A 26939-nucleotide genomic window follows, 5' to 3' on the forward strand; every position below is an offset into this window, starting at 1 on the left:
GGGCGGGGTGGCGGGAGGCACGCCAGGGGATGGATGCTTTTCCCAGCTGTGGCACTCTCAAGAGATGGCACCACACAGATCTCTTGCGCCCTATAACAGCAACTCCAGCACCACGGTAGGGGTGGACCGGAGAGGGAGCTACATCTGCAAGAGGAGTGAGATTCCCGAGCTCGCCGTGTTCCTTCTGGGAGGCCCCGGGGAAGCGAAGGAATGCAGGCGCGCGGCGGCGTCGGGCGAGGCTGCAAGGCGCCGGAGCGGTCGGACGGGGGAGCGAGAGCTAAAGCTTGCGGAGAGCGCCCAGACGCCCGCGCCGGGGCCGGATCCCGGAGCCGCGCCGCGCCGAGCCCGCCGGGCTGCCAGGGGGCGGGGGAGGCCGAGCGGGAGGCGGGGCGGGGCGGGGCGGGCGGCGCCGGGGAGGCGGGGGCGGGGTCTCTCCGAGCTGCGCAGGCGTTGCTCGCACCTTGTTGATTAGTCAGTGCTGGGAGCGCTGCTATGGCGTTTCTCAGACCCACGGCTCCTCCTCACACGCTCCAGGCGGAGGGAAGGAGGGGTGAGAGGAGGAGGAGGCGAGCGGGCGGCCGCCGCAGCTGCAGACCCGGGGCCAGAGGAGGAGGCGGAGCGGGAGCCGCCGCAGCCACCCCGGCCGCCGCGGGGCTGCTGCGAGTCCTCTCCGGGCTTGAGGGCACGCGGGGCGCCCCAGCCATGCCCCGCAGCGGCAGCTGAGCCGGCCGCGGGCCCCCTCCGTCCCTCCCTCGCTCCCGGCCGCCGCAGCCGCCGCCGCGCCCCCGGGCTGCCCGCGGCCGGAGTGCCGGGCGCCCCCCGCGCGTCCCAGCTCCGTGAGCGCGAGCAGCGGCGGCCGCCGAGGCGCGGGGTGGTGCCGGCGGCGGGAGCGCGGGGTCGGAGGAGGCGGGGAAGATGGACCCGGCGCCCTCACTGGGCTGCAGCCTCAAGGATGTGAAGTGGAGCTCGGTGGCCGTTCCTCTCGACCTGCTGGTCAGCACTTACCGACTGCCCCAGATCGCGCGGCTGGACAGCGGTGAGTCCCCGCCCGCGAACTGCAGTCTTGGCTGGGCTGTGCGCGCCTGTGCCGGGGAGGGTGGGACCCGGTGGGGAGTGGGCTGCCCTTCTCTCCCCCCGCCGGCGTTGGACTTGGCCCGAGCGCCTGCCGCAGCCCTGGCGCGTCGCTCTTGACTCCCCCCAGCACCAGCTAGAGATGTGAAAATCAGAGCCCTTGCAGGATAATTAAAAAGGACGCCAAAAAAAAAAAAAAAATCAACATTAGGGAAACCTCTGCAGATAGTAATCTTGGAGGCGAGCTGTCCCCTCCCTACCCGCCTGTAAGAATTACTCAACCTGAGAAACCCTGAAGAGTTAGCTTGGGTAACTTTCTCACAAAATAATTGTGCTTTGGGTGGCATCTTTATTTTGGCTACTCTCCCCCTCCCCTCCCCAAGAAGGAGCAGATTTTAGGGGGAAAGGTCCTGGGTGACCAATGAAAGAGATCACATTTCTCAGAGACCTTTTATTACAGCTTGTCTGTTTTGTTTAAGCCAACTGAAAGTAATTTAGAGCTGTGTGTAGCAAATGTTTTTAGTAGAGGTGATGGTATGCTTAAGGTTAATTATTAGCTTAGCGCATTTCCAGCCTAGAAAAAAAACTGAAGTCCCAAAAACCTGTATTGACCTGGAACCTGAGCTCAGAACTAAGACATGCTCGTGTTTCCTGAAATTGACAACCAGAGACTAACCCCACGTCTCCCAGCTGTTTGTTCTGCAGGTTGACACCTGCAAACAGGTAGATAGATGTGCATACTGTCAAGGTACTTTTCGGTTTGAGAGCTGTGACAGACAAGGTGGCAGTTTAGGTGTGTTTTGCCTTTTGTGTTTTCGTAATAACTTCTGTTGATTTTGGCTTCGTGCGGGTTTCAGACTGTTTGCAGAAACAAGCTGGCCTCTGCTATGGGGCTGCTTGAAGCACCTGGGCCCAGGCTGGCAGGCAAGTAGATAAAGCTGTGCTCACTCACGCCAAATCAGCTCTGAACAGAAAGGTGTCATTTCTCCTCAAAGGACTTGGGTTGCGCCTTTTTCTCTGGAGTCCAGGCATGTGTAACATGAGACGTTATAAGTGTCTAAAGGCATTTTTGTTCCCTTTCTTCTGAGGAGTTAAATTAGACGTTTGAAGTACTGATGTGAAAAATAAAGGCAGGAGAGTTCAGGAACACTGGAAACAGTCTCCCCATGCTTACTAGCTTTGTTTAATTGGTGGTGGTAGTCATGGGCATTGGGAATAAGCGAGGAGTTCTAAAAGTAGTGATGAAGGGCAGGTGAGTTCAGGGATGGTCAGGTGGTATGTTTGAGGCATTTCTGCTTAGAGTGGGGGTGCTTTAAATATGTATCTGCAGGTCTGAATCAGTGTATGTGTGTACTCAGAGTTTCATTTATTCTTACATTGTGTGAAATTGTGTATATTGAAAGGTTATATGATTCCTCACTTTTTCCTATCTCTCTCTCATCTCTGCTCACTTCACCAAAACTTACTAGCTAGATGGTGAACATGGATGTGTGTGGTGTAAAAGTCACCCAAAAGTTTCATTAAACTGAAAATTTTAAGAGGCTGAATGTCAGTTGCAGACATAACTTTCAGCTTTACAATCCACTTTCCTCTTCCTACCATTCATAAAAAGGATCTGAATCAGCAGTGTACTCATCCCACACTTCTTTTTCAAATTAGGACGTGGGTAGCAAGTCTTAACAGTGTGTCCTTTCAAGCTGTGGAATGGATTTTGATCACTCTGTGTAATTCCAGTTCCTTGTTGTAAAGTTTCTGTTATTACTGCTTGAGAATCACAGTGGCAGATACAAATTTGGAATCATAGCCAAATACTGCTTTATACTTTGGTGCTTTCACTTAATCCCATCTTATTTAAAAAAAAATTTTTTAAGCTGCATGCTGTTTCATGGGATGATAGCTGTACCATATATCGAGTCCCCTGCAGTGGACACCAAAGCTGCTTCATTTTTTTATGATTTTTAAGTTGTGATGTAATGAATACTCTTATACATAAATCTATTTGTTTGGGTTAGGATATATTTCTCCCTTGCTGAATAAGCATGTAAATCCTTTTTAAGTCCTTGTTACACATTGCCAAATTGCTTTAGAGACTAAAGGTTGTACTCACGCTCAAGGGAGAATCATGGGAGTAGCAGTTTCCCTACAACCTTAAAATAATAAGTATTTTACAAACAACCAGAACTAACAAACTTTGCTAATTTGAAGGGCGGAAAGTGTTAGATTACCAATTAAATTTGGATAGACTTTAAAAGAGTTGGTCATAGATTGCATGTTTATTTTTTTAAATGTGTCACAGCAGTGCGCAGAACATGTTAAGGACATGCTGCCATGTTGTATGTGAAATTTGTGCAGCCCTCATCCCTGTGTATGTCCTTTTGCCAGCTTTAGTGCTACAGGTACATTTTATACACACACACACATACACCCTATACTTAGACATGAAAGGTAGTCATTTTCCAAATCACTTGTTTTCAGAGAGGTTAGAAAGGAATGGAAAAACATGGCAGTAGTTGACATTATGCCAAGAGGAAGCTATTGGCTGATTTTAAGCAATCATTAAAAAAAAAATCAAACATCTAATTTCAGAACTGTTGATTACTGGATGCCTACTATGTGCTGGTCAGTTTCTAAGTGCTTGATGTATCTTGTCTCAAATCCTTAGCACCCCATTTTAAGGACTTTGGGACATGTAAATGATGTAGTAAATGATGGATTGTGATTTTTAGCCGACTTTCCAACTCTGAAGACAGACCTTTTATCTTAAACTGTACTACCTCCTTATGCTAAACAGAAGTAGATTTAGAGTAGGTCTAACGTCCGCTCTAAAGAGCCCCACTGTCTCTCTTGAGAGCTGGAGGACCGGAAAGTCAATATTTTTAGAACAGAGTAGACATCGAATTAAGTGCTGGCCTCATCCATCATATTTAGACGATTTTCTGCTTCCCAAAGGAGTGGCTGAAAAGCGGTAAGGGGCAGAGAAGAAAGTAAAGAATCCGAGAAAGAAGGCAAAAAGTAGAGTCTGAGGGCCTAGAGTATATAGACATGTCTGTTGAGATCACTTTTTAGGACGTTTGCCATACTTAACATACTAACTACACAGTAAGAGCTTTCCAGTTCTTTGCCTCCTGCATGTCACTCATGAATTGCCAGACACATTCACTATTCCACCCCCAGTGGTGAAATTTGTCATCGTTTAAGATAAATACAAAATTAGTGAGTCTTTTTTGCCTGGGAAATCCCATGGACAGAGGAGCCTGGCGGGCTATGGTCTATGGGATCACTAGAGTCAGACATGACTTAGCGACTAAACCACCACCACCACAGTATGGCCTCATGAGTCTTTCTGGAGACTAAAAGAACTCTAGTGGTTCTCCTTAAGAAGGACATCTCTTCAGCCAGACTCTAACCCCGTTCTGTAACACAGTTAAAATCAGATATTTAACCTCATCATCAGTCTTTGAAACTGTTGGCTGTAGAACCAGGTTCAACAAATGTCTTTATGACCTAGAGGGTGGAGAGAATACTAATCCTCACCCATCATCAGCCCATCCACACTTAGGGCTAGGAAGATGGGGAAATTGTTCTTTCTCTGTCTCTTCAGTATTTTTTCTTGGAAGGGCTTTGAAGAGTTGTTTTCCAGCCATGCTCTTTCAACTTTTTTGCTCTTACAGCGCTTGAAAGATTCTGTAAAAACCTGTACTCTAAGCACATTTCTAAGTTAAATTGCTTAAACTTTTCATCCTAAGTTTAAATAGTTGTAGAGGATGTTATTTTTCATCATGCTGTCAATGTTGACTTTTCAAGTTATTGCGTTGTTTAAAAAACTCGAGTAGAATCTATATTTGATTCCCTCATAACTTCTTTCATAGCTCAGTTGGTAAAGAATCCGCCTGTGATGCAGGAGACCCTGGTTCAATTCCTGGGTTGGGAAGATCTCCTGCAGAAGGCACGGGCTACCCACTCCAGTATTCTTGGGCTTCCCTTGTGGCTCAGCTGGTAAAGAAAGTGAAGTCGCTCAGTCGTGTTCGACTCTTTGTGACCCCATGGACTGTAGCCTACCAGGCTCCTCCTTCCATGGGATTTTCCAGGCAAGGGTACCAGAGTGGGTTGCCATTTGCTTTTCCAGGGGATCTTCCCAACCCAGGGATCGAACCCGGGTCTCACGCCTTGCAGGCAGACACTTTACCTTCTGAGCCACCAAATCTGTCTGCAGTGCGGGAGACATGGGTTCAGTCTCTGGATTGGGAAGATCCCCTGGGGAAGAGAAAGGCTACCCACTCCAGTATTCTGGCCTGGAGAATTTGGGTCCCAAAGAGTCGGACACGACTGAATGACTTTCACTTCACTTCATAGTTGATTCTCAGTGTTATTCATTTTTGAAATGCACGAATAAGTTCTTAACAGTTAAAATTTTTACGTCTTTCCTTTTTTCTCCTTAAATTCATATTTCCATTTCCTTTCTCCTACAGAATTTTATCCCAATGGAATATAGTTGTTTTTTTTTTTTTCTGTTAGAAGGAAGGGTTTATTACTTGCAGTAAATAAAGAGAAAACCAGAGATCTTTCCCAAAGCAGTGTCTTATTGATCACTGTCTTACTTTCTGTACCAAAAAAAGAATATAAATGGAAAACTAGTATTTCGCATTTCATTTGGCCACAGGCCCTTTTTATTTAAATATTTCAGGTTGTTTAAAACAAAGAAGTGGAAATTACCTGTGTTAGGAAAGGAGATACTCAAATGCTGGAGACTTGCGCTGCTAAGCAGGCATCAGCATTTTCATTTGTTCTTTTGTTAGTCACCCTGTGACCTGGGTTCATTACACCCTGCGGTAATGCAGATTAGAAAGATCTGGTGAAGTTGATGCAGAAGTACTGCTTTTGGAAAGTGGGAGAAGGACCTTTGGGAGGGGGAGGTAATGAAGGACAGCTGTCATTCATCATGCGAGGGATGTTCTTCCATCACAGTTACAGTTTCAGGCAGATCAGTTTTTAGACAGGAGAATATTTGAAAGTTGCTGCTGCTGCTGTCCGACTCTTCACAACCCCATGGACTGCAGCCTACCAGGCTCCCCTGTCCATGGGATTTTCCAGGCAAGAGTACTGGAGTGGGTTGCCATTGCCTTCTCCAATTTGAAAGTTGGGGGTTTGGAAATTGACTCACTTCCCTGGTGGCTCAGACAGTAAAGAATCTACCAATAAGCAGGAGACCTGGGTTCGATCTCTGGGTTGGGAAGATCCTCTGGGGAAGGGCATGGCAACCCACTCCAGTATACTTGCCTGGAGAATCCCATGGACAGAGGAGGCTGGTGGGCTGTAGTTCATAGGGTTGCAAGGAGTCGGACATGACTGAGCGACTAAGCACAGCACATAGCTGTGATGGTGAACCCCTTGGGAAGTGTTGGCTTTGCTTCAGACATGTACCCTAGTTCAAAGAATGCTTGTCTAGAGCAGGAAGATGAGCGTATGGTCCTGTTTGCTGAAAGAAGACGACCAAGGCTGCATGAACTGCCAGGGAGAGAGAAATAAAGATGGTAGGCATTGGAGGCAGCTGCGTTGGGTGGATAGCTGTAGTCTCTCTCTCCTCACTGTGCGGAGGAAGCAGAGTTGATTCCAAGCCCCAGGTGTGTGGCGTGCTGGGGGCTTTGGTATTTGCTTTCTGCTGAGCTCCTTCTCTTAACTGTAGCTTTCAAGTGCCTAGAGAGCTGATGGAGCAGAAACAACTCTGGCCACTCAGATGGCCGTGAGGCTCCACGTGGCTGTTTGAAAGTGTCACAGGTGTTTCTAGGTTCAAGTGTTATCTTTGAAATTTTTAGTAAGCACTCATCAATGCTTTTATTGGATTGAAGATGATTTTCTTAGCACCTGTAGTTGAATAACTTAGCAGGAAAGAAGTGCCTAGTATGTTATACACAAGGTAGGTTATGAAGAAAGTCTCTTGAATATTCTTTTATATACTCTCATTTTCCTCCTCATTTTCATCATGTATTTGAGTTGGCCATGCCTAAAAATTATATATATATATATATATATATATATATATATATATATAAAAGGATCTTGTGGAGGACAGTGAATGGTTATCAACATTTAGACCTGTAAGATGAGATTTGGAAGTGGCTCCTTATTTCAAACACTCTTGCTTTTAAAAATAAGATGTCGATTTTGAAAGTCTTAAGGGAGTATCCACGTGATGAGAAAAAGAAAAAATCTTGAGATGCTCAGTTCATCTGTAAAAGGAAAACTGGTTTGATCATTGTGATTGACTGTATCATAGTTTAAAGAGAGTATTTTAGTCTCTTTACCTCATTTGGCTTCCTTATTGAAATAGCAAGTTCTAGTCGACCAGCTTGTAAACTCATTTAATTTTGTCTGAGATTCCTGAGGTATCTGTCTTTTCACTAACAAAGTTGCAGTTCTAGGAAGACTCGTAAACTCCTTCTCTTTAGCAGGACTATCAATCTTAAGAAAACCAGCTATTATATGCAACTTGAAAAATAACTCTTTATTGTTGGCTTATGTATTATTTTGTCATACTTGATAAAATATAAAATGTCTGCTAAAATGTTTTTTAAACCTCATGGGATTAATTCTTCTTTAGATGACATTTCCACATGAAGTTGTTTCCCCACATCTCAAACCTCCACCCCTATTCCCAGTTTCATAAGAACGATTTCCCAAATTTCGTTAAAAGTATAAAAAATTTAATAAATAAATTTTCATTATTCCCCAGCTCCTAGCACAGTGCCTGGTATGTAGGAGGTATTCAGTAAGAATTTAATAAATGAATGAACAAATCTCAGTGTTAAAATTTTTAAGGTCCAAAATAGATGACTAAAGCTGTCTATGGCCTCTGCAAGTCTGACAGAATTTCACTTTTGTTTCAGTTGAGATGCACAAACTAAGGTAGTAGGTTCTAAAATTAGCAGTAGCAAAAATAGAGACTGGTAAGATCATGATGAAATAATGATTCTTAGGTTCATTAGTTACCCATATTTAAATAAATTATTTCTAGCAATTAACTCATTTTTTAAAGGCCTTTTTTTTTTCTTTGCTTGCTTACTAGTTCTTTCATTCTGAAATTCAGATGCCTTCTTCACATATGACATGTAGTATGTCATTGAATTTTTAGCCTTCTATCACCTAGAATGCCATACATCTTTGAAACTAGTCAACTCTTACAGTAAGAAAGAACCTGATTGGATAGCCAGCTTGCCATTTAACTATCCATTGTTTCATCTACTCAGAGCATCAGGGGTTTTACTTCTAAGCAAAGCAAGCCACTTGGTTTAAGTAGTGTTGCAAAACTACTACTGCTAATTTGGTACAGTTGTTGTCTTCCTAGAATAGCCCCAAGATTGACTTGAAACCATAGTCTCTTAATCCCAGACAGTGAGTTTCCTTTTATGCCATTGCAGGAGTATTACATAGTGGTAGGAGGAGGAGGAAAACCCAGTTTTCCTGAGCCCTTTTCTAGCTCTGGATGAATTACTTTATACTATAGGGCAAGTCATTTTAATCGATTCTGCTAATCCTTAAACCTACTTTGAAATAAATATTTAAATACCACTTGAGCTTTGATGGCTTAATGGTTGTTTAATGAGTATCAAGTTATTGAATTTAAAATGCAATGTGAAGTCTTATAGTTATGAAGTTGTTATTTAGGTTAATATTTAACATGTACAGTAAGTTATTATGATTAGGTCTAATTATAGCTTAGAGAGGAATAGAATTGTGAGCAGTGCTTATGTGTGTATCCTTATGAAGATTTTAGAATAGGCTGTGTCCTGTTGTTTTTTTCCATTCAGTAAAGAAAAATTTCCTTGGTCAGTCCCTCCCTCCCCCCAAGGTGATAGTTTTCTCAGTAATAGATGTAAAGATGTTAGAAATGAAACTTTGCTCTTGATAATTAGTTCAAATTGACAGTATTTTCCTCCTAGCAGGAAACTAGGTTCAAATATCTAAAAGTAACTGGAAAAGGGTAAATATTTACTTTGCTATTTTTAAACATATCTGTTATCTTGTAGGTAATTAAGAAGCACTGCTTGTAAGAGACTTTGTCATCCATTCAAAAAAAGGTTAATGAAATGCCAGAGGAAACTCACTTGAATAACTCTAGGACATCCATCCTTGCATATGCCACTCTCTTCCTTGAGTGGGCAAGTAAGGGATGGTTAAAATCAAAGACCTAATCTCTATTTCATTGTCATTCCTGATCCTCTGTAGCTTATCTTATGAAATCTTCACTTTGTTTCAGGTTAACATATAAAGTAATGAGGAATCCCTTTTTACCTTGGACCACTGACTCATAAAATCACTCAAGCACCAGACCCAAGTTGAAAACAATTTAATTAGTTATGACTAAAGAGAGAGAGAGAGAGCTCATGAAGATTCAGATTACTTAAAAATAAGTAACATAAAGCTTTATTAAGATATTTTACTTTTATTTCTTCTTGTTTATTTTGGTCCACTTTTTGGTCTGTTAAGAGGAAGGGAGCCATGGAGAGTAGACAGATCAAGAGAAAATTTTTCAGAACGTTATCATGGCCAGGTACATCACTTTAGGTTAATTTTAACTGTATGTAACAGGACCAAAAAAAAAATAATAATAGCAATAATGGCTTATCCAACATGGAGATTTCTTTCTTTTTCAAATAACAAAAGTCTGAAGAAACATGGTCCAGAATGACAGGGCAGAATGACAAGAACCCAAGCTTCTCATGGCTTTCTGCTCTGTCATCCTCAGCAGGTAGTTTTCACTTTATGGTTCTCAGTGGCTGCTGGAGCTCTAGCCATCATGTCTGCATCCCAGACAGGAGGAAGGGCCAAAGGGTATATGTCTCACCATCGATCCTGCACTGCCTTGCACTCACATCTCATTGGTCAGGACTTACACACTCCTATGTGGACAGGAAGGTGAGTGGAATCTTAATTGGGCACAGTGCAGGAAAGGGGGTCATTGAATATTGGGAGTTACGCATCAGCCTCTGCCTTTTAGATTTTTGCCTTGATGCCTTCCCTTTTCTTTTTTTTCTTCTACCCAGAACTTACTAAAATAGTCATGCTTTGGGCCCTAGTTCCTAGACATTTCCTTGTTTGGGTTCTTCTGTAGTTAAGAGAGTAGGAACTTCTTGCCCCAACTTTTCTCTCTTCATCCTGGAGCTAAAACCTTAAAGTGGCTCTGTATAAGAGGCTCTTTATTAGAGGTGGAAGTACTTTTTCAGTAAGCATGAAAAGTTGTAGGCACTTAAGACGTTGTTGTTAGAAGGCACTCTCGCATTCTTTTTTGGTTTGCCTATTTTTCAGATTTTGCCCTTGACTTGATACACACAATGGGGATAGTTGTCCAGTTTTTTAAACTATTTCTTTTGCCAGAGAGGCTTAGTGGTTGTTTTTTTTTTTTTAAACATACTTACTATTCCCCACCATCACCCCAATATCATTATAATAGAGAGTTTTACTATAGGGAAACATAGAAAATGACAGAAATGAATATCAGTGTTAATTCCAGAGGTTATATAATTGTTATGTAACCATTATTAACATTTTCCTATTATGCAGGCATGCCATGTACATGGAGAATGTATATAAAGTGAGACTAAACTGTATATATGCTTGGTTGCTAAGTCGTGTCTGACCCTTTGCAACCCCGTGGACTGTATAGCCTGTCAGGCTCCTCTGTCCGTGGGTTTTCCCAGCAAGAATACTGGAGTGGGTTGCCATTTCATCCTCCAGGGGATATTCCTGACCCAGGAATTGAACTCGAGTCTCCTGCGACTCTTGCCTTGATGGGAGGATTGTTGACCACTGAGCCACCCGAGAAGCCCTAAACTGTATATGAAAGTGAAAGTGTTATTCTCTCAGTCATGTCCGATTCTTTGTGACCCCATGAACTGTAGCCTTCCTGGTTTTTCTGTCCATGGGATTCTTCCGGCAAGAATACTGGAGTGGGTTGCCATTCCCTTCTCCAGGGGATCTTCCCATCCCAGGGAGCAAACCTGGGTCTCCTGCATTATAGGCAGATTCTTTACCATCTGAGCCACCAGGGAAGCTCAAACTGTATATAAAACTTAAAATTTTACATTATATTGTGAGCATTTTCTTTCATTATTAATCTTCTTTGAAAATAAAATTATCATGACTGAATGCAATTCTGTTGTTACCAATTAACCATTATTTATTTGACCATTTTCTACTTGCTAGACATTTAGTTGTTTTGAGTGTCATTTTTTTGAGGCTATCTTTATACTTAAATTTGTCTGTTTTATACATCATTCATTATTTGAGGTTCCTGGAAGTGGGATTAAAATTTTTTTTTTTAGGTTGTTGATATGTATTGCTAATTGTAGCCAGGAAAGTTTGCACCATTAGCAGTTAATGAAGATCAGTGTGCATCATTGAATATCAGAGTTTTTTTCAGTCTTTGCTAATTTAGATGATCTAAAAATTGGTACTTTTTCTAATTTGCATCACTTTGAAGGCTATTAGAATAAATTCAATGATTGCTTCATATTGTGAATTTTATGAGTTATTTGTTCAGCTTTTGGTAGAGGTTTTTTTCTTTCCTCCAAAGCTCCTGTAATAAAAATGAAATCCTAGTGTCCTTTATTCTTGTTTTTTTTTTTTGTAGGATGTTTATAATAATCTCTAGGTTTCATGAGGGTTTAATCACTTTATAAACTTCTGTTCTATTTTTCTCTAGTTAACATTCATAAATAGGTGTTAACCTGTTTCTGAAATTGAATAATTATGATTAAATTACTTTTCTTCATCAAGTTGGATCTTGGATTTAAATGTTATGTTCAGTATTGCATTGTGGTCAGTCAGTAATCTCATGAAAATCTTGGTAAAACCATATTGTGTGTTAGCAACTATAATTGTGCAGTATTTAAGTTCAAGTCGTGGATAGTTCCTTGTTGGTACGTCACTGTTGACAAATTCCTGTGCATTGCCTAAAACTGAGCTGACAAACTAAGTTCATCACTACTTGATTTTAAAGACTAAGAATGAATGGACACGTTTACGAAAATGTCATTATTTTTATATGTAATCTATAACGAACCCTGAAGTGTTGCATTTAGGGCAGTTAGAGTTTCTGTTCCATTTCCTATTCTCTCTTTTTGTAAGAGTTAGGTTTCAGCAACTTGAGAGCCTGTTGAAGCCTAGAATCTGAGTATGAATGCAGGAGAATAAATGCTAGAGATTCACAGATAACTTCAAGACCAGGAGAGAAGCCAATGTGATAGTTTGAATGTCATTTCATTTCCTCTGCTGAAAATCTGTGCAAATGTCAACGTCAGTGTAATGGTTAAGAAGAAGGGAGCCGGAGATAAGAGGAGGCAAGCTGGGTTTAATTCTCTCTGTGCATAGGCAGTGATTGATGGGGGGATCAAAAATGTTTTCTGTTGCCAGCTTGACACCTGAGGACTCTATAAATAGTTGTCTTTATCAGAAGGTTGAGGTGGCAGTTGCTGAAAGCACAGAACAAGATGACTTTAAGAGAATCTGTTAGCATCAGAGAAGCAGCCTCAAGCCAACTTCACAGAGGATCAGCGAATTCTGAAATTGTTCTTGCCCGCCCTCCAGTCTGCTCTCTCCTTGACTCAGTTGGGAAGATAACAATCTGAGCAGGTTGTACACAGTTTGAGTACAATCGATGTCAGAGGAGTTTCATGCTAGTAAGTGGAGACTAGACAGGGAAGGAAGAAGGGAAATATATGAACTAAGTTATAAACACCATTTACAGTCTATCTAGTCTTTTCAATTGTCACAATGAAATAGAATTTCATTTCTCCCAGTTATAAACATCATGTATTCACTATTAAGAATTTGAATACATGGAAATATGTTAAAACTAAAGGTTGTCTGTGGTTCCACCACCCTGAGATAACTGTGATTGTCCTTTCATGCAACCCCTATTCTCCTCTCTCCCACACTCTTATAATTTTAGACAAATGAGGCATTTTAGCTACCACTTTTTTTCTCCCTTCACATCAACCCTCGTTCCTCCGAGCCAATCCTGTCTACACAGACACAATCCACTTTAATAATCCAGGAGTTTCCTTCATATTTCCTCCCTACTCATATAATCCTGCATTGACATTAGATATGTAGTCTACCCTTAGTATCTTTGGGGAATTGGTTCCAGAACTCCTGCAGTTACCAAAATCCATCGATGCTGAAGTCTGCATAGTAAAATGGCCACAGTATAGTGACCCTCGGTATCCATGGGTTCTACACCCACAGATCCAACCAACCTTGATACAAAGACGTATACTGAAAGAGGATTCTGTCCTTGCTTTGTGAAAATGGAATTGTATTACATCTATTAATACTTGTATATTGTACATACTTCTTGGCTTCCTGTTTATGTCACTCTTGAGAATCTTTCTAAATCATCTGGTATAAAACAACTTCATTCTTTTTAACAGCTGCATAATATTCCATGGTACAGATCTACTCATTCTTCTGTTGATTGATGTCCAACTTGTTTCTAGTTATTGGCCTTTGTTAATTACACTTCACTAAACCTCCATGTATGTAATGTCATTCATTTGTTCATTATTTCTATAAAATTCTGTGGTTTCTATCACATACCTTTTACTTGTCCCCCAAAACATCTTTGATGACATTGTCCTCCTGATTCTCTTAATCTCACATGCAAGGACGAAAATTAAATCTTTTTAAAAGAAACAATTTAGGGAAAGTAGGTGTTCTGTCCCAGTGCATGCATGCTAAGTCGCTTCAGTCATGTCTGACTCTTTGCGACCTCATGGACTGTAATGAGGCCTGCCAGGCTCTTCTGTCCATGGGATTTCCCAGGCAAGAATACTGGAGTGGGTTGCCATTTCCTCCTACAGGGGGTCTTGCTGACCCAAGGATCAAACCTGCATCTCCTGCATTGGCGGGTGGATTCTTTATCACTGAGCCACCTGGGAATCCTCTGTCCCAATATCAAAACCGAGTTCACAGAAGTGGAACTGATTTAATAGAAGTTGCTGAAGTGCTGTCTGAAAAGTCGGAAACAGTACTCATTTCCATTATTGATGTATGAGAATACCATTTCTCCAAATCTGTGACAACCATTAGATAGAAAGTTTACAAGCAGTATTTGCCAGCCTAATGGATACAAAGTAAGATCTTTGCTATGTTAAGTTGCATTTTTCTGACCATTAGTGATTTTTGTGCCCTTTTTATGTATCTGTTTATCACTTAGACTTACTCTTCTGCAAATTGAAATAAGTTTTATTGGTTTTTTTGTTGTATATTTATTCTTGGCAATTTCTAGATGCTCTTTGTGTATTATAGAGATAGTTTTTACTTACATTTACTGAATCTCTTGACTTTGTTTATATTATATGTATCCATGCAAGAGCTTAAATTTTTTATTTAGACAAGTCTCCTTTTTCTGTGTTTTCACTCTTGGCTGAGAAAGTGACTCCTGGATTGTATATGCATTTTCTTAGATATTCTAGGAAGATTTTTTAATTTTAAGTCTTTAGTCTGTCTGAAATTAATTTTTGCATATGACATAAGATTTTTATTTTCTTCCAGACTGTTGTTGTGCCAGTCCATTTATTCAAAAGTAGGCTTACTAAATTGAACTATCTTTGTCAAATTTGTTTTGTTCTTTAACAGTAGAAAATCCGCACTTCACCCATACTTGTCTTTCAGGGACTGCCTTGGGATGTAATGTAAAAACATATATGGTTACTGAAATCGAAAAACAATCCCTTTATTCCCCGAAGAAAAGGAGTTTGGCTAGATCTGCTCCTAACCTTGCTTTACTCTTCCTTTCCAATAGCTGTGGGAGGCCCGAGATTTGTTTTTCTAAAGAAAATTTTAATTCATTTGAAAGTCAGTGCTACCCTGGTGAGTCTGGGAAATGATAGTAACTTGTTAAATGCCTTCTGAAAGCACAGACCAGATGCTTTGGCAGTAAGTTTTCTCCAGGGAAGAATTTGTTTTAAAATGATACTTTACTAAGCTGCTCTGTGTGTGTGTGTGTGTGTGTGAGAGTTTGCACCTTTCAAAATTTCAGAAGAATTTGCAAGTTGAGCTCAGCTTGTTTTTTTTAAACTACTTAATTGAAAGTGTGTTGATTTACCTCATTATTTTGGGGATGAGGAGCATACTTCACACATTATTCTTAATGTGTATGTGTGTTTGTTGCTTAAAAATCCCATATTGACCCACATCTGTTCAGTTTTAAAAGCTTAAATTTCTCTTCCAGTTTCCATACCTCCCCACAAATCGTGGATGGCATTGTCTTCCTCATTCCTCTTAATTTTACGTGCAAGGAGCAAACTTAAATCTTTGTATGAAAAACACAGGGAAATGTGGATGTGATATCTCAATGTCCCAAACTGCATGAAAAAATGAGAAATAAGTGCAAGAAGAGAATTCATACAGAGATCATTCTTTGAGACTTTTTCTACTGTACGTTATGACCTTTGTGCAGAATTACAGCAAAATCTCAATCTTGCATTCCAGAAAGTCCTCCAGACTTTACGAGCTTGGAGCCAGGTGTGTTTAAAAGTTTCATCACTTCTCTTTTTAGATGTCTTTCTAAGCCGCCCAAGAGCAGGGATCCTGTCTTCTCTTTTCACTGTAACATTTCACAGGGTCTGCTGGGGCCACCAGGTGTGACCCTGTCGCACGGCCTTCTGGATACTCCGGCTTGTCCCTATTTGCAAGCTCCACCCCCAGACACACACAGGTGTACACACTGTATTCTTCTGACCTTTTAGCAAGTTCTGGACTTGGAAAGAAGTGACAATAATTTCAGCAGCCACATCTTTCTGCTTCAGCTCAAGAGTTTTAGAGTCTTTCCCAGTCTTCTGACTTCTCAAACTCTCTCAAGCCTTAAAGAGACCTAATACCCATTTGTGCTCAGTCGCTCTAGCGTCTGACTCTTTGCAACCCCATAGACTGTAGCCCCCCCAGGCTCCTCTGTCCATTGACATTTCCCAGGCAAGAATACTGGAGGGGGTTGCCATTTCTTCCTCCAGGGGATCTTCCCAACCCAGGGATCGAACCCACAAATCCTATGTCTCCTACATTGCAGGTGGATTCTTTACTGCTGAGCCAGTGTCTTAATTTTGGACTTAGTGAATTGTAATTATATGTATTAACCTCATGAAAAGAAGGTGAAAAATATTCTGAGGCTGAGTGAAGCCAACTCAGTGTTAAAATAGTGTTGTTAGACCATTGATATTTGGATGTACTGTTTGTTTAATCAGAAGATCTTTAATTTGTGAGAACGTACGTCAAAGTAGAAATGAACACATTTCACTGATTCTAAGGTACATGTTTCAATATCTCTGAAATTGGGATGCATCTGATAATTAATGACATCTCATAGTTTAATCAGCAGCGTTTATTCTTCTTGGTTGTTGTAAAATAATGATTGTATTACAAGTGAGGGCATCCTAAACTATATGAACTATGATAGTTTCATGAAGTATCTTCGCGTCAGACCATTTCAAGTGCAAAGCATACATGTAAAACAGGGACTCTTAGTGGATGTCACACTACAGGGTAGAAGATAATCCAGACTGAAAATCAAGAAATATTCTGTGCAGTCCATCTCTAACTGAGAAAATATCAGGGTTACATTTAACACTTAACAGATAAGGCAAGGTTCCCTGTTGTATGCAATCACAACATAATTTTCCATCATACCACATTTTCCAACTTTAAAATATTTGGCTTGTTATGACCTCCATAAGGCAGAGACTGTGTCTTTCATGTTCGCCATTGTGTTTCTAGCACCCAGCGTGGTTTCCAAACTGTGTCACCTTGGCAACAGGAGGGCGTTCAGTAGAACTTGGTTTAAGCACTCGTCTCTGGCACAATATACAGCGTGCACATACACACACACTCTCTCTCTCTTACAGTGTAGTGAGTTGAATGGCAGCTTCCAAAAAGATATGTCCAAAGACATGTCCATGTCCAGATCACAGGAACCTGTATGTTAGCTTCTTTGCAAAAGGAATTTTTGCAGATGAATTTTGAGATGAAATCAACCTGGATTATACAGGTCCACTGACCTGTGTCATTCTAAGAGGAAGGCAGAGGGAGTTTGAGACAGACTCAAGAGGAGGGAGAGACTGGAGCAACAGAGTCACAAGCCAGGGTTTACCTGAAGCTGCCAGAAGCTGGAAGAGGCGAGGGAGCACAGTCTCTCTAGTGCCTTCCAAGAAAACAGTCTTGATTTTGGACTTTTGGCCTTCAAAACCGTGAGCATAAATTTCTGTTGTTTTAAGGCACTCAATGTGTGGAAATTTATTATGGCAGCCAGAGGAAACTGCTATACACACACACACACACACATGCACAGAAGCACACACACGTGTGAAAGTTTTGCTGGCCTGTAATTAAAGTGTCAGATAATTTTTTGTAACATTAGAAGCTATAAATATATAACCTCCTTTTCTGGATTTTCCCAGTGTGGACTTTACCCTAACATCCATCGATAGGCTGATGGATAAGCGGGGTGATGGAATGTGGTTTTCACTCCGTGTTTGCTGCACAGCTGTGGCTCACGTGCTCATTGTCTTACCAGCATAATGTCAAGTGCTGGGAACACAAAGGTGAGTAAGTACAGTCCTGATGCTCAGGGGATTCTGCGGCCCACTGAGTAGGTAGATGCTTAGAATTAGCTATTGTCATTGCCAGGAGCTCCAGAGGCAGGTTTCACAGAAAGTGTTCATTGACCACCGAGCCAGCCCCAGACAGTGAGTAGGATTTCAGCGGGTTTAGAGGAGGGAGGCTGCTATTCCGGCCCGAGGTTAGGAACGTCCTGAACAGAGGCGTGGAAGGGGTGGGAGGATCTTGAAGAGCTGTCACATGTTTATCCTGTGGCTTGGCTGATGGCCCTCAGCCTTTCCCCTGCCTTCTAGGACACGATACCAGTGGTGAGATAACAGACACCGCTGCAGCGGCAGCTGCTCAGGTCCCACATCTTGGTGCACTTCAGTGTGAAATAGTAAATAACGAACTGCAGCGACATGTTGCAGCCCACGTCTCCCGGTTCTCAGACCAACAAGTTTTTTTTTCCCCCCCTAATAATGTGTGAGCCGCAAATATTGGGAGCCACCTCTGGAGAGGCTCCCAAGAAGGGAGAATCTTGGGCCATGTGCACTTCCTTGCCCAGCTAATGATAAACTCCATCTCTTTCTGTCTCAAGAAAACCTGTTAGAGAACAAGCTTGTGGTTGCTGTGAGAAGGACGAGGGAAGGGATAGTTAGGGAGTTTGGGATGGACTTGTGCACACTGCTATATTTAAAATGGGTAACCAACAAGGACCTACTGGATAGCACAGGGAACTCTGCTCAGTGTTACGTGGCAGCCTGGATGGGAGGGGAGTTTGGAGGAGAATGGATACATGTGCATGTATGGCTGAGTCCCTTTGCTGCCCACCTGAAACTGTCCCAACATTGTTAATAGGCTCTACTCCAATACAAGATAAAAAGTTAAAAGAGAAAAAGAAAACTTGTTAGGGTTTGTGAGTCACATTTTCGTAGAGAAACCTGAATCCACTCCAGTTTTTATTTTAGGAATCAATTATTTCACAGACTTCTTCGTATTTCACTTAATCCTAGTACTGAGCAACATAGTGTGCAACCAGCTGCGTCATCACATCACAGTTGCCGATGAGTGTTTGGACAAAGGGCTCGTCTTTGTTCCTGTGATCCTAGCACGGTCCCCCCACGGAAGCACTCCTCCGTTGGTGGTTAACATGAACCAAGGGGAAATGTCGGAAGGCTTTCAATATGGAAAATCACATTTAGATTTTTAGAAGGATCACTGTCGTATCATTTTGGAAGGTCACTTAGAGCAGGAAGAAACTGGAATTATGGAAAGACAATATTTGGAAGCTATGGGGTTATAATCAAGGAGAAAGATGGCCTCCAGCCAAATCTAAAACGGGACTGCAAAAGAGGGGTGATGCCCTGGAAATAATTTTCAAGGTGAGATTTCCAGGACAGCCAAGTATGAGGAGGAGAGACATGCTCAGGAGTCCTGAGACTCCTGGCGCGGGTGCTGATGTCCTTGTCAGAGGTGAGAACACAGGTGGAGAAGCAGATTGCAGGTGAGGCCATTAGTCAGGGTAGGCCAGGTGCGGTTGTGGTGCATGTGCTGTGTGCTAAATCACTTCAGTCGTGTCTGACCCTCTGCGACCCTATGGACTGACCGTAGCTGGCTAAGTTCCTCTATGGGATTCTCCAGGCAGGAATACTAGAGTGGGTGGCCATGCCCTCCTCCAGGGGATCTTCCCAACCCAGGGACTGAACCCAAGTCTCTTAAGTCTCCTGCATTGGCAGGCGGGTTCTTTACCACTTGGTCCACCTGGGAAACCTGTGGTCTGGGGGCTGTGGTAACTGCTCCCAAATGTCAGCCTTTGAAGACAGCAGAGGTTTGTTTCTTCTTCATGCTACGTGTTTATCATGAGCTGACCGAGGGCTCTCCTCTGGGTCCTCATCCTCCCTGTAGGCCTGTGTTGATGCTTCCACACCTGATGAGGCAGGAGAGCAAATACACAGATCACGCACTGGCCCCTTAAAGTGCCCACCCAGAAGCGCTGCCCCTCATGTCCCTCTTATATTTTGTTTTTCTTGGCAGATCCCACGGCCACATCTAACGTTAGGAGCATGGAGGTGTGCAGTCTTTCCATGGGCCAGGAGTGTGACTCTCAAGAGTCTTGTCCTAATTTCTGAATATATTGAGCTTGAGGTGTTTAAGGGAAATTCAGTTCAGAAGGAATTAGAAGACTTGGCTTAGATCTTGAGAGATTTCAGGGCTAGAGGAATAGTGTTGGAAGATTTCAAAGTAGTGGTTATAAAACAGGCCACAAGAGTAACTCATCAGGCTGGAATAGAACCTGTGCTAACGATGGTAAGAGATCAAGGTTTGTAAGCTTGTGGTTCCAAATATTGCAACCCCAAAGCCGTATTTTTTTAAGCTGTTTGTTTTAAGTTTTAAATAATTTTAAGTAACTGTTGGCATAGGGGTTGAATTAATCACTTAAATGGAGTTTAGCTTTTTCATACTCCAAAATTGCTGACTTGCATTTAGTGCTTTAAAAGATGCCTTTAGATTTTGCTGTGGGATTTCGGCCAGTTTTCTGGCCCAGCAGGGAGGGGAAAGTATTGCCAAGGATAGCTTCTGTAGTTTGAACTGAAGATCAGTTATAAGTTGATGGATACTAAGATTGCTGAGTACGCAGAGAATTAGAATACCTTATGAAGTGTTCTAACTGGTTGTGTCTCAGACAGAAAGGTACGGGCTTACCTTTGCTGTAATGATCTCTTTTTATAGGTCCAACTACTGGCAAAGGGAGGTAGTTAATAGCACTTTTCCCCACTGGCCAGTGTGCACACATAAGAAGACATGCTATTTCTCTTCTCCCTTCTCTTAAAAGATTCTTGCACTTTTGCCTGCCTGACCTCCATAGTAGTCTACACACCTAAGTTACACAGTTTTTAATATTTTCACGCAGTCTTTTCAGACATATGTGATTACCCCAAATAAACTCTCCTCCCTTCAGGAGTATGTGCTTAACAGGAAAATTAAAAAAAAAAAAAAAAAACACCTGGTTTAAGGCATTGTTCCCATTATTTCTTTCAAGGAAACTGCAAAATTACAACAGCAGTGATGGTTAAAATGATCATTTTAGTCTTCACAGTTGATGCAAACGAGTATTTATCAGACTTCCACTTTTTGTTAGCACTGTATCTTGATTGGTTGCAATCACCTGCCTCTTGAGAAACCTGTATGCAGGTCAGGAAGCAACAGTTAGAACTGGACATGGAACAACAGACTGGTTCCAAACAGGAAAAAGAGTACGTCAAGGCTGTATATTGTCACCCTGCTTATTTAATTTATATGCAGAGTACATCATGAGAAACGCTGGGCTGGATGAAGCACAAGCTGGAATCAAGATTGCCAGGAGAAATATCAATAACCTCAGATATGTAGATGACACCACCCTTATGGCAGAAAGTGAAGAACTGAAGAGCCTCTTGATGAAAATGAAAGAGGAGAGTGAAAAAGTTGGCTTAAAGCTCAACATTCAGAAAACTAAGATCATGGCATCCAGTCCCATCACTTCATGGCAAATAGATGGGGAAACAGTGGAAACAGTGTCAGACTTTATTTTTCTGGGCTCCAAAATCACTGCAAATGGTGACTGCAGCCATGAAATTAAAAGACACTTACTGCTTGGAAAAAAGTTATGACCAACCTAGATAGCATATTAAAAAGCAGAGACATTACTTTACCAACAAAGGTCCATCTAGTCAAGGCTATGGTTTTTCCAGTGGTCATGTATGGATGTGGGAGTTGTACTATAAAGAAAGCTGAGTGCCAAAGAATTGATGCTTTTGAACTGTGGTGTTGGAGAAGACTCTTGAGAGTCCCTTGGACTGCATGAAGATCCAACCAGTCCATCCTAAAGGAGATTAGTCCTGGGTGTTCATTGGAAGGACTGATGTTGAAGCTGAAGCTCCAATACTTTGGCCACCTGATGCGAAGAGCTGACTCATTTGAAAAGACCCTGATGCTGGGAAAGATTGAAGGCAGGAGGAGAAGGGGACAACAGAGGATGAGATAGCTGGATGGCATCATCAACTCGATGGACATTGGTTTGGGTGGACTCAGGGAGTTGGTGATGGACAGGGAGGCCTGGCGTGCTGCGGTTCCTGGGGTCGCAAAGAGTTGGACACGTCTGAGCGACTGAACTGAACTGAAAACAGAAGGAAGCAATGCCTTTTACCTTCTTGTCCCAGACCCACAAAAGTATTAAAAGCAACTGTTCCTTATTTCTCAGTCAGGCAGAGCCATTGGTGTTGACTCCTGGATGATAATTATAATTAACATTTATTGAGAGTAATGATGGTGCCGATTGTTGCATAATAAATAGTTTATATACATTACAGCATTTAATTCTCACAATAGCTCTTTGACATAAGAATACCTACCAGGAACAAGAAGCTGAAGGAAAGGAAATCATTTGCTCAAGGTCACATAGCTGGAAAGCCAGGTAGTGAGCTGCTAGCTGGTTCGAGAACCCTGGTTCTCTCCTCTCCTCTGCTTCTCCCAGTTCTCTGACCCACAAGAATTTTTCCTCACTCCCACTGCACATTGTTGTTGTTCAGTCACTCAGTCATGTCCGACTCTTTGCGACCCTATGGACTGCAGCTTGCCAGGCTTCCCTGTCCTTCACCATCTCCCAGAGCTTGCTCAAACTCATGTCCATCAAGTTGGTGACACCATCCAACCATCTCATCCTCTGTCATCCCCTTCTCCTCCTGTCTTCAGTTTTTCCCAGCATCAGGGTCTTTTCCAGTAAGTCAGTTCTTTGCATCAGGTGGCCGAAGTATTGGAGCTTCAGCTTTAGCATCAGTCCTTCCAATGAATATTCAGGACTGATCTCTTTTAGGATGGACTGGTTTGAACTCCTTGCAGTCCAAGGGACTCTCAAGAGTCTTCTCCAGCACCACAGTTCAAAAGCATCAATTCTTCGGTGCTCAGCTTTCTTTATGATCCAACTCTCACATCCATTGGAGAAGGAAATGGCAACCCACTCCAGTACTCTTGCCTGGAGAATCCCATGGATGGAGGAGCCTGGTAGGCCACAGTCCATGCGGTCGCGAAGAGTTGGACACGACTGTGCAACTTCACTTTTACTTTTCTCTTTCATGCATTGGAGAAGGAAATGAAACCCACTCCAGCATTCTTGTCTGGAGAATCCCAGGGCCAGAGGAGCCTGGTGGGCTGCTGTCTATAGGGTCGCACAGAGTCGGACACGACTGAAGCAACTTAGCAGCAGCCACAGCTCACATCCATAACATGACTACTGGAAAAGCCAGGGCCCTAGAGAACTATTAGTGGAAGGTGGGAATTCAACAGGATTCTGGGAATTGCCGAGGGAGGTTTTCTGTTTCAAGTGTTTATTGTCTTCGTACCCCTTTCTCCCCAGCAAGAAAGACTTGGGGGTGTTGAAACTGACATGTAAAACCAAAATAAGAGCTGTCTTCATTTTGTTTTTGGCATTTAAAATGCTTGCTTGTTCCTTAATTGCGTATCATGGTCTATGCATGCATATATATTGTGTTGACCAAAAAGTTCATTTGGGTTTTTCCATAGCATCTTATGGGACAACCTGAACGAACTTTCAACCGACCCTGTGTGTGTGTGTGTGTGTGTGTGTGTGTGTGTATTTATATACATAAACCCATATGTAGAGTCAAAGCCTTCACTTACCTTGGGATAAGGCTTGACGAAATGCCAGCCTTTCCAGAGAACGTCTGCCCCCAATGTCCATCTGTCACAAAGTCCACCACTTGTAGTCAAGTTCCTTCCTTTAACTGAGGAATATAGTGTATTTTATGATTACAGTGTGATACCGCAAGTGCTTTGGAAACCAAGCGAAAACAGGTAGATCGGTGCCATCCAAGGTGATAAGAAAGAACACGAGAGATGCCATCAGGGCCTGTGGTCACACTTAGGCTCCGACCCCCACAGGTCATCCCTCCCCCCAGTACACATCTGTACCGGGCAGTGTGTTCACCGTGTGTATGGATGAGAACAACTTGAGCGGGGATTCTTGCCTGACTTGTTGGAGATCTGATGCAAGTGGCAAATTAACATGTGCAATAACACAGTTTGTCACATAATTTCCAAGTGTTACTTATCTGCCCACCTGTCGCCTGAAACCAAAGACTTAGAACCCCGAATTAGCGTGTCCTGTCACTGCACAGGATGTGGGCACCGTAGCGGAGGACAGTCATGGTGGTTTTAGGAGGGGAAAGGAGCACCCCATCCTAGGAGTTTATGGCTTTTTCTTAAAAATATCAGGTGACTAGATAGCATTCCTTACATTGGGGTTTCCTCCATGGGGAGTGGCGGTGGTGGTGGTGGCGCTGCCCAGGGGTGGGAAGGGGTGAAGAAGGTTTCTCGGAAATGGGACTCGGTGCCAGTCACACAAGTCTGATTTCACTCTACTTGAGTTCCCCCCACCACAGAGCACCCAGAGTTTACCCAAGTAAACTGTGACCCCCAGGGACCAGGTCTGGCATGCTGCCCTGTTGAGTAAATGACATTTTACCAGCCACACATTCACCTGTGGTCTCTGGCTGCTTCTGCACTTGAATACTAGAATTGAGTAGTGGCTTTATAGAGAAGCACTAAAAGACACATACACGTTAGTATAACTTCTCATATCGTATCAGTGGAGCGGTGAAGTCTAGGAAACTACATTTGTTTTGCAGAATAGCAGCAAATGATTAGTAACAACCTCTCTGCCTTGGTATAGATTCACTTCTCTTTCTTAAATCGTCCAGATCTACTGGAAGAGTTGTAAACATCAAAATAATTTTCAGAGATCGGGTAAGCCTTTTTTTTTTTTTTTTAAGATTGGTGTTGTTTATTTACATTGATGAAAGTAGAGATGTCTGTACTTTGGACTGCAAGGAGATCAAACCAGTCAATCCTAAACTAAATCAGTCCTGAATTGTAAGGACTGATGCTAAAGCACCAATACTCTGGCCACCTGATGCTAAGAACTGACTTACTGGAAAAGACCCCAATGCTGGGAAAGATTGAAGGCAGGAGGAGAAGGGGACAATGGAGGATGAGATGGTTGGATGGCATCACTAACTCGATGGACATGAATTTGAGCAAGCTCTGGGAGATGGTGAAGGACAGGAAGCCCTGGTGTGCTGCAGTCCATGGGGTCTCAACGAGTTGGACATGACTGAGCAACTGAAAACAACAAAGAGATCTCCCTAGATTCTGAGAAATGAACTGATGTGGACAGACCAGTCTTATGTACACTCACATTTAACAGTGGTTTAATCAGTGGTAGCTTATCTCTTTGAAAACAGGACAAAAGAGATCTCCAGATAACCCCCTTTAGAAATAGGATAGAGCAGTTTTGATTATTTATAACCTTACCTCTATGTGAAACGGTTTCAGTTTCATGCTGGGCTGGGTACTTGTTGGTCCTCTCAGAGTATACTTGGTCAACACAAACTAAATTATTTAGTGTCATTGCACAGCATAGAATCAGGAAAACAAAACCACTTCACTAATCACACATAATGAATTTCAACAACATAACTTCTAAATTGTGTGTCTCTTGGATTATCCATAGTACTTCTTTTCATTAATGTCATTAAAAACTGTCTATAGAAATGAAAATTGCAGTTGTGGAAAAATATCTTTGATGGATAAAGCAGATAGAACAAGCAAGTACAAGGCCCCTGGCCTCACAAAATTTAAAATTTACTACTTAATCTTTTAGTACTAGTATTACATCAGTGTTTACAACTATTCCAATAGATTTGTATGATTTAAGAAAGAGAACTGAATCTATACCAATTCAGAGAGGTTGTTATTAATCACTTATTGCTTTCCTGCAAAACAAATGTAGTTTTTAAACAATTGTAGACTTCACCAAACATTAATGTGGTATGAGAAGAAAAGAAAAAGTTACATAATGTATATATTGCCTCTTTAAAAAAGTTTGCTTTTCTATAAATGCAAAGAAACTTTTTATAATATTGAGAGAAGGAGCGGTAGGATTATGAATTAGAAAATTTACTTGGTTTCATTTAATACATTTGTAAACATGCAGAAGTAAAATTTGAAAATCGAGAATCTAGTTGAATGATATACAGCTAATGATTTCTTATTAGAGCTATAACCAGAAAAAATAATTGTCTTAAATTTGATAATACATATTCAGAGATTCTTTGGCTTAAAACATGGAGGAATAATTTGTGTAGTAAGTGTAAATGAATTATCAGAAACCCACTCATAACTTCCTACTGAATGTAAATTAGATGGTGACGAATGCTGTTAATCTCTGTGAAACAGTTGTGACTGCCGTTTGTGTCTGCTTATAATAGGCGCAGCAATATAGGTTTGTGTTTTTTTGGGGTTAGCATTTGTAGTTTTAAAAGCAGCAAAGTTGCATGTATTTAGTTCCCTCTATGTGTTCAGTACAATCAAGGCCATTGATGACTTGTGGCAGTTGAGCCTCCTGGAGCGATATACACAATAAACATCTCTTAATAAGGTAACTGCTGCCCACTTACTGTTGGGAGATTGTGCTTGGTAACACTCAACAGGTCTAGATTTTTCTGTTTTCATTCTACACTTCAGAGAGTTTCATTTTCCCAGTGCCTGGAAAATTTAGCTTCCACGTTACTCACCTAGCATAATTATAGGAATTGCAAGGGGATTTGAGAAAGTGTTGGTGGAAGCAATAATAGTCAACTCAGGAAGTCTCATACAAGTAATCGTGATAAGCTCACAATAACAGCAGTGTATGAAAGAAAGAAGCACTGCTACTACATTTGTTGACTTCCTGCTGATTTTTGTGTTTTGTGGGTTTTTTTTTGGGGGGGGGTGGTGATTGTTATTCTTTTGATCTCCAGTTATATGTGGATTTTCTCTCCGGTTCCCTCTTTACCGTGTGTGTGAATTTGAGAAATTAGGGAGCTTTTCTCAATTTGTTTCTTATGTGGAAGATCCTGGTTTGCCCAAAATAGTCCCAGTTTGCATCCCTTGTCCCAGAATAGTATTAATAGAATCCTCTTTCATCTGTGAAGGGCCCTGGTTTGGAAGATGCATTATATGGACATCCTGTTTATAGGTGAAGGGGAGATAATACCTCCCCCACAGTCTTGTGATATCTGGTGATTGTATGAAACAACATGAAAATAACCAGCATGATTCTTTTGGCTTACAAAAAATGAAAAATAAAATTTTTGTTACAGTGAATTACCTTGAATTCTATAACAATGATGAATAATTTTGTTCATAGTTATCTTACATGTATACATATTATTCAGAAGTTG

General features: G+C 41.9%; 1 protein-coding gene across 2 annotated transcripts in view; it reads left to right on the forward strand.

Moving 5' to 3' along the window:
* Window positions 1–430: 430 nt before the first annotated feature.
* Window positions 431–26939, forward strand: part of GAREM1 (GRB2 associated regulator of MAPK1 subtype 1) — a 227964-nt gene continuing 201455 nt past the window's right edge. The window contains exon 1 of one of the 2 annotated variants that reach the window (XM_081562585.1): window positions 431–1036. In XM_081562585.1, the coding sequence (XP_081418711.1) occupies window positions 916–1036 (121 nt within the window). In that variant the 5' untranslated portion in view covers window positions 431–915. The remainder of the gene's footprint in view (window positions 1037–26939) is intronic. The other variant, XM_081562586.1, reaches the window with a different exon arrangement.

Source organism: Giraffa tippelskirchi, chromosome 14 (genome assembly GCF_054371585.1).
Source record: "Giraffa tippelskirchi isolate mGirTip1 chromosome 14, T2T-mGirTip1v1.2.pri, whole genome shotgun sequence".
Lineage (NCBI taxonomy): Eukaryota > Metazoa > Chordata > Mammalia > Artiodactyla > Giraffidae > Giraffa > Giraffa tippelskirchi.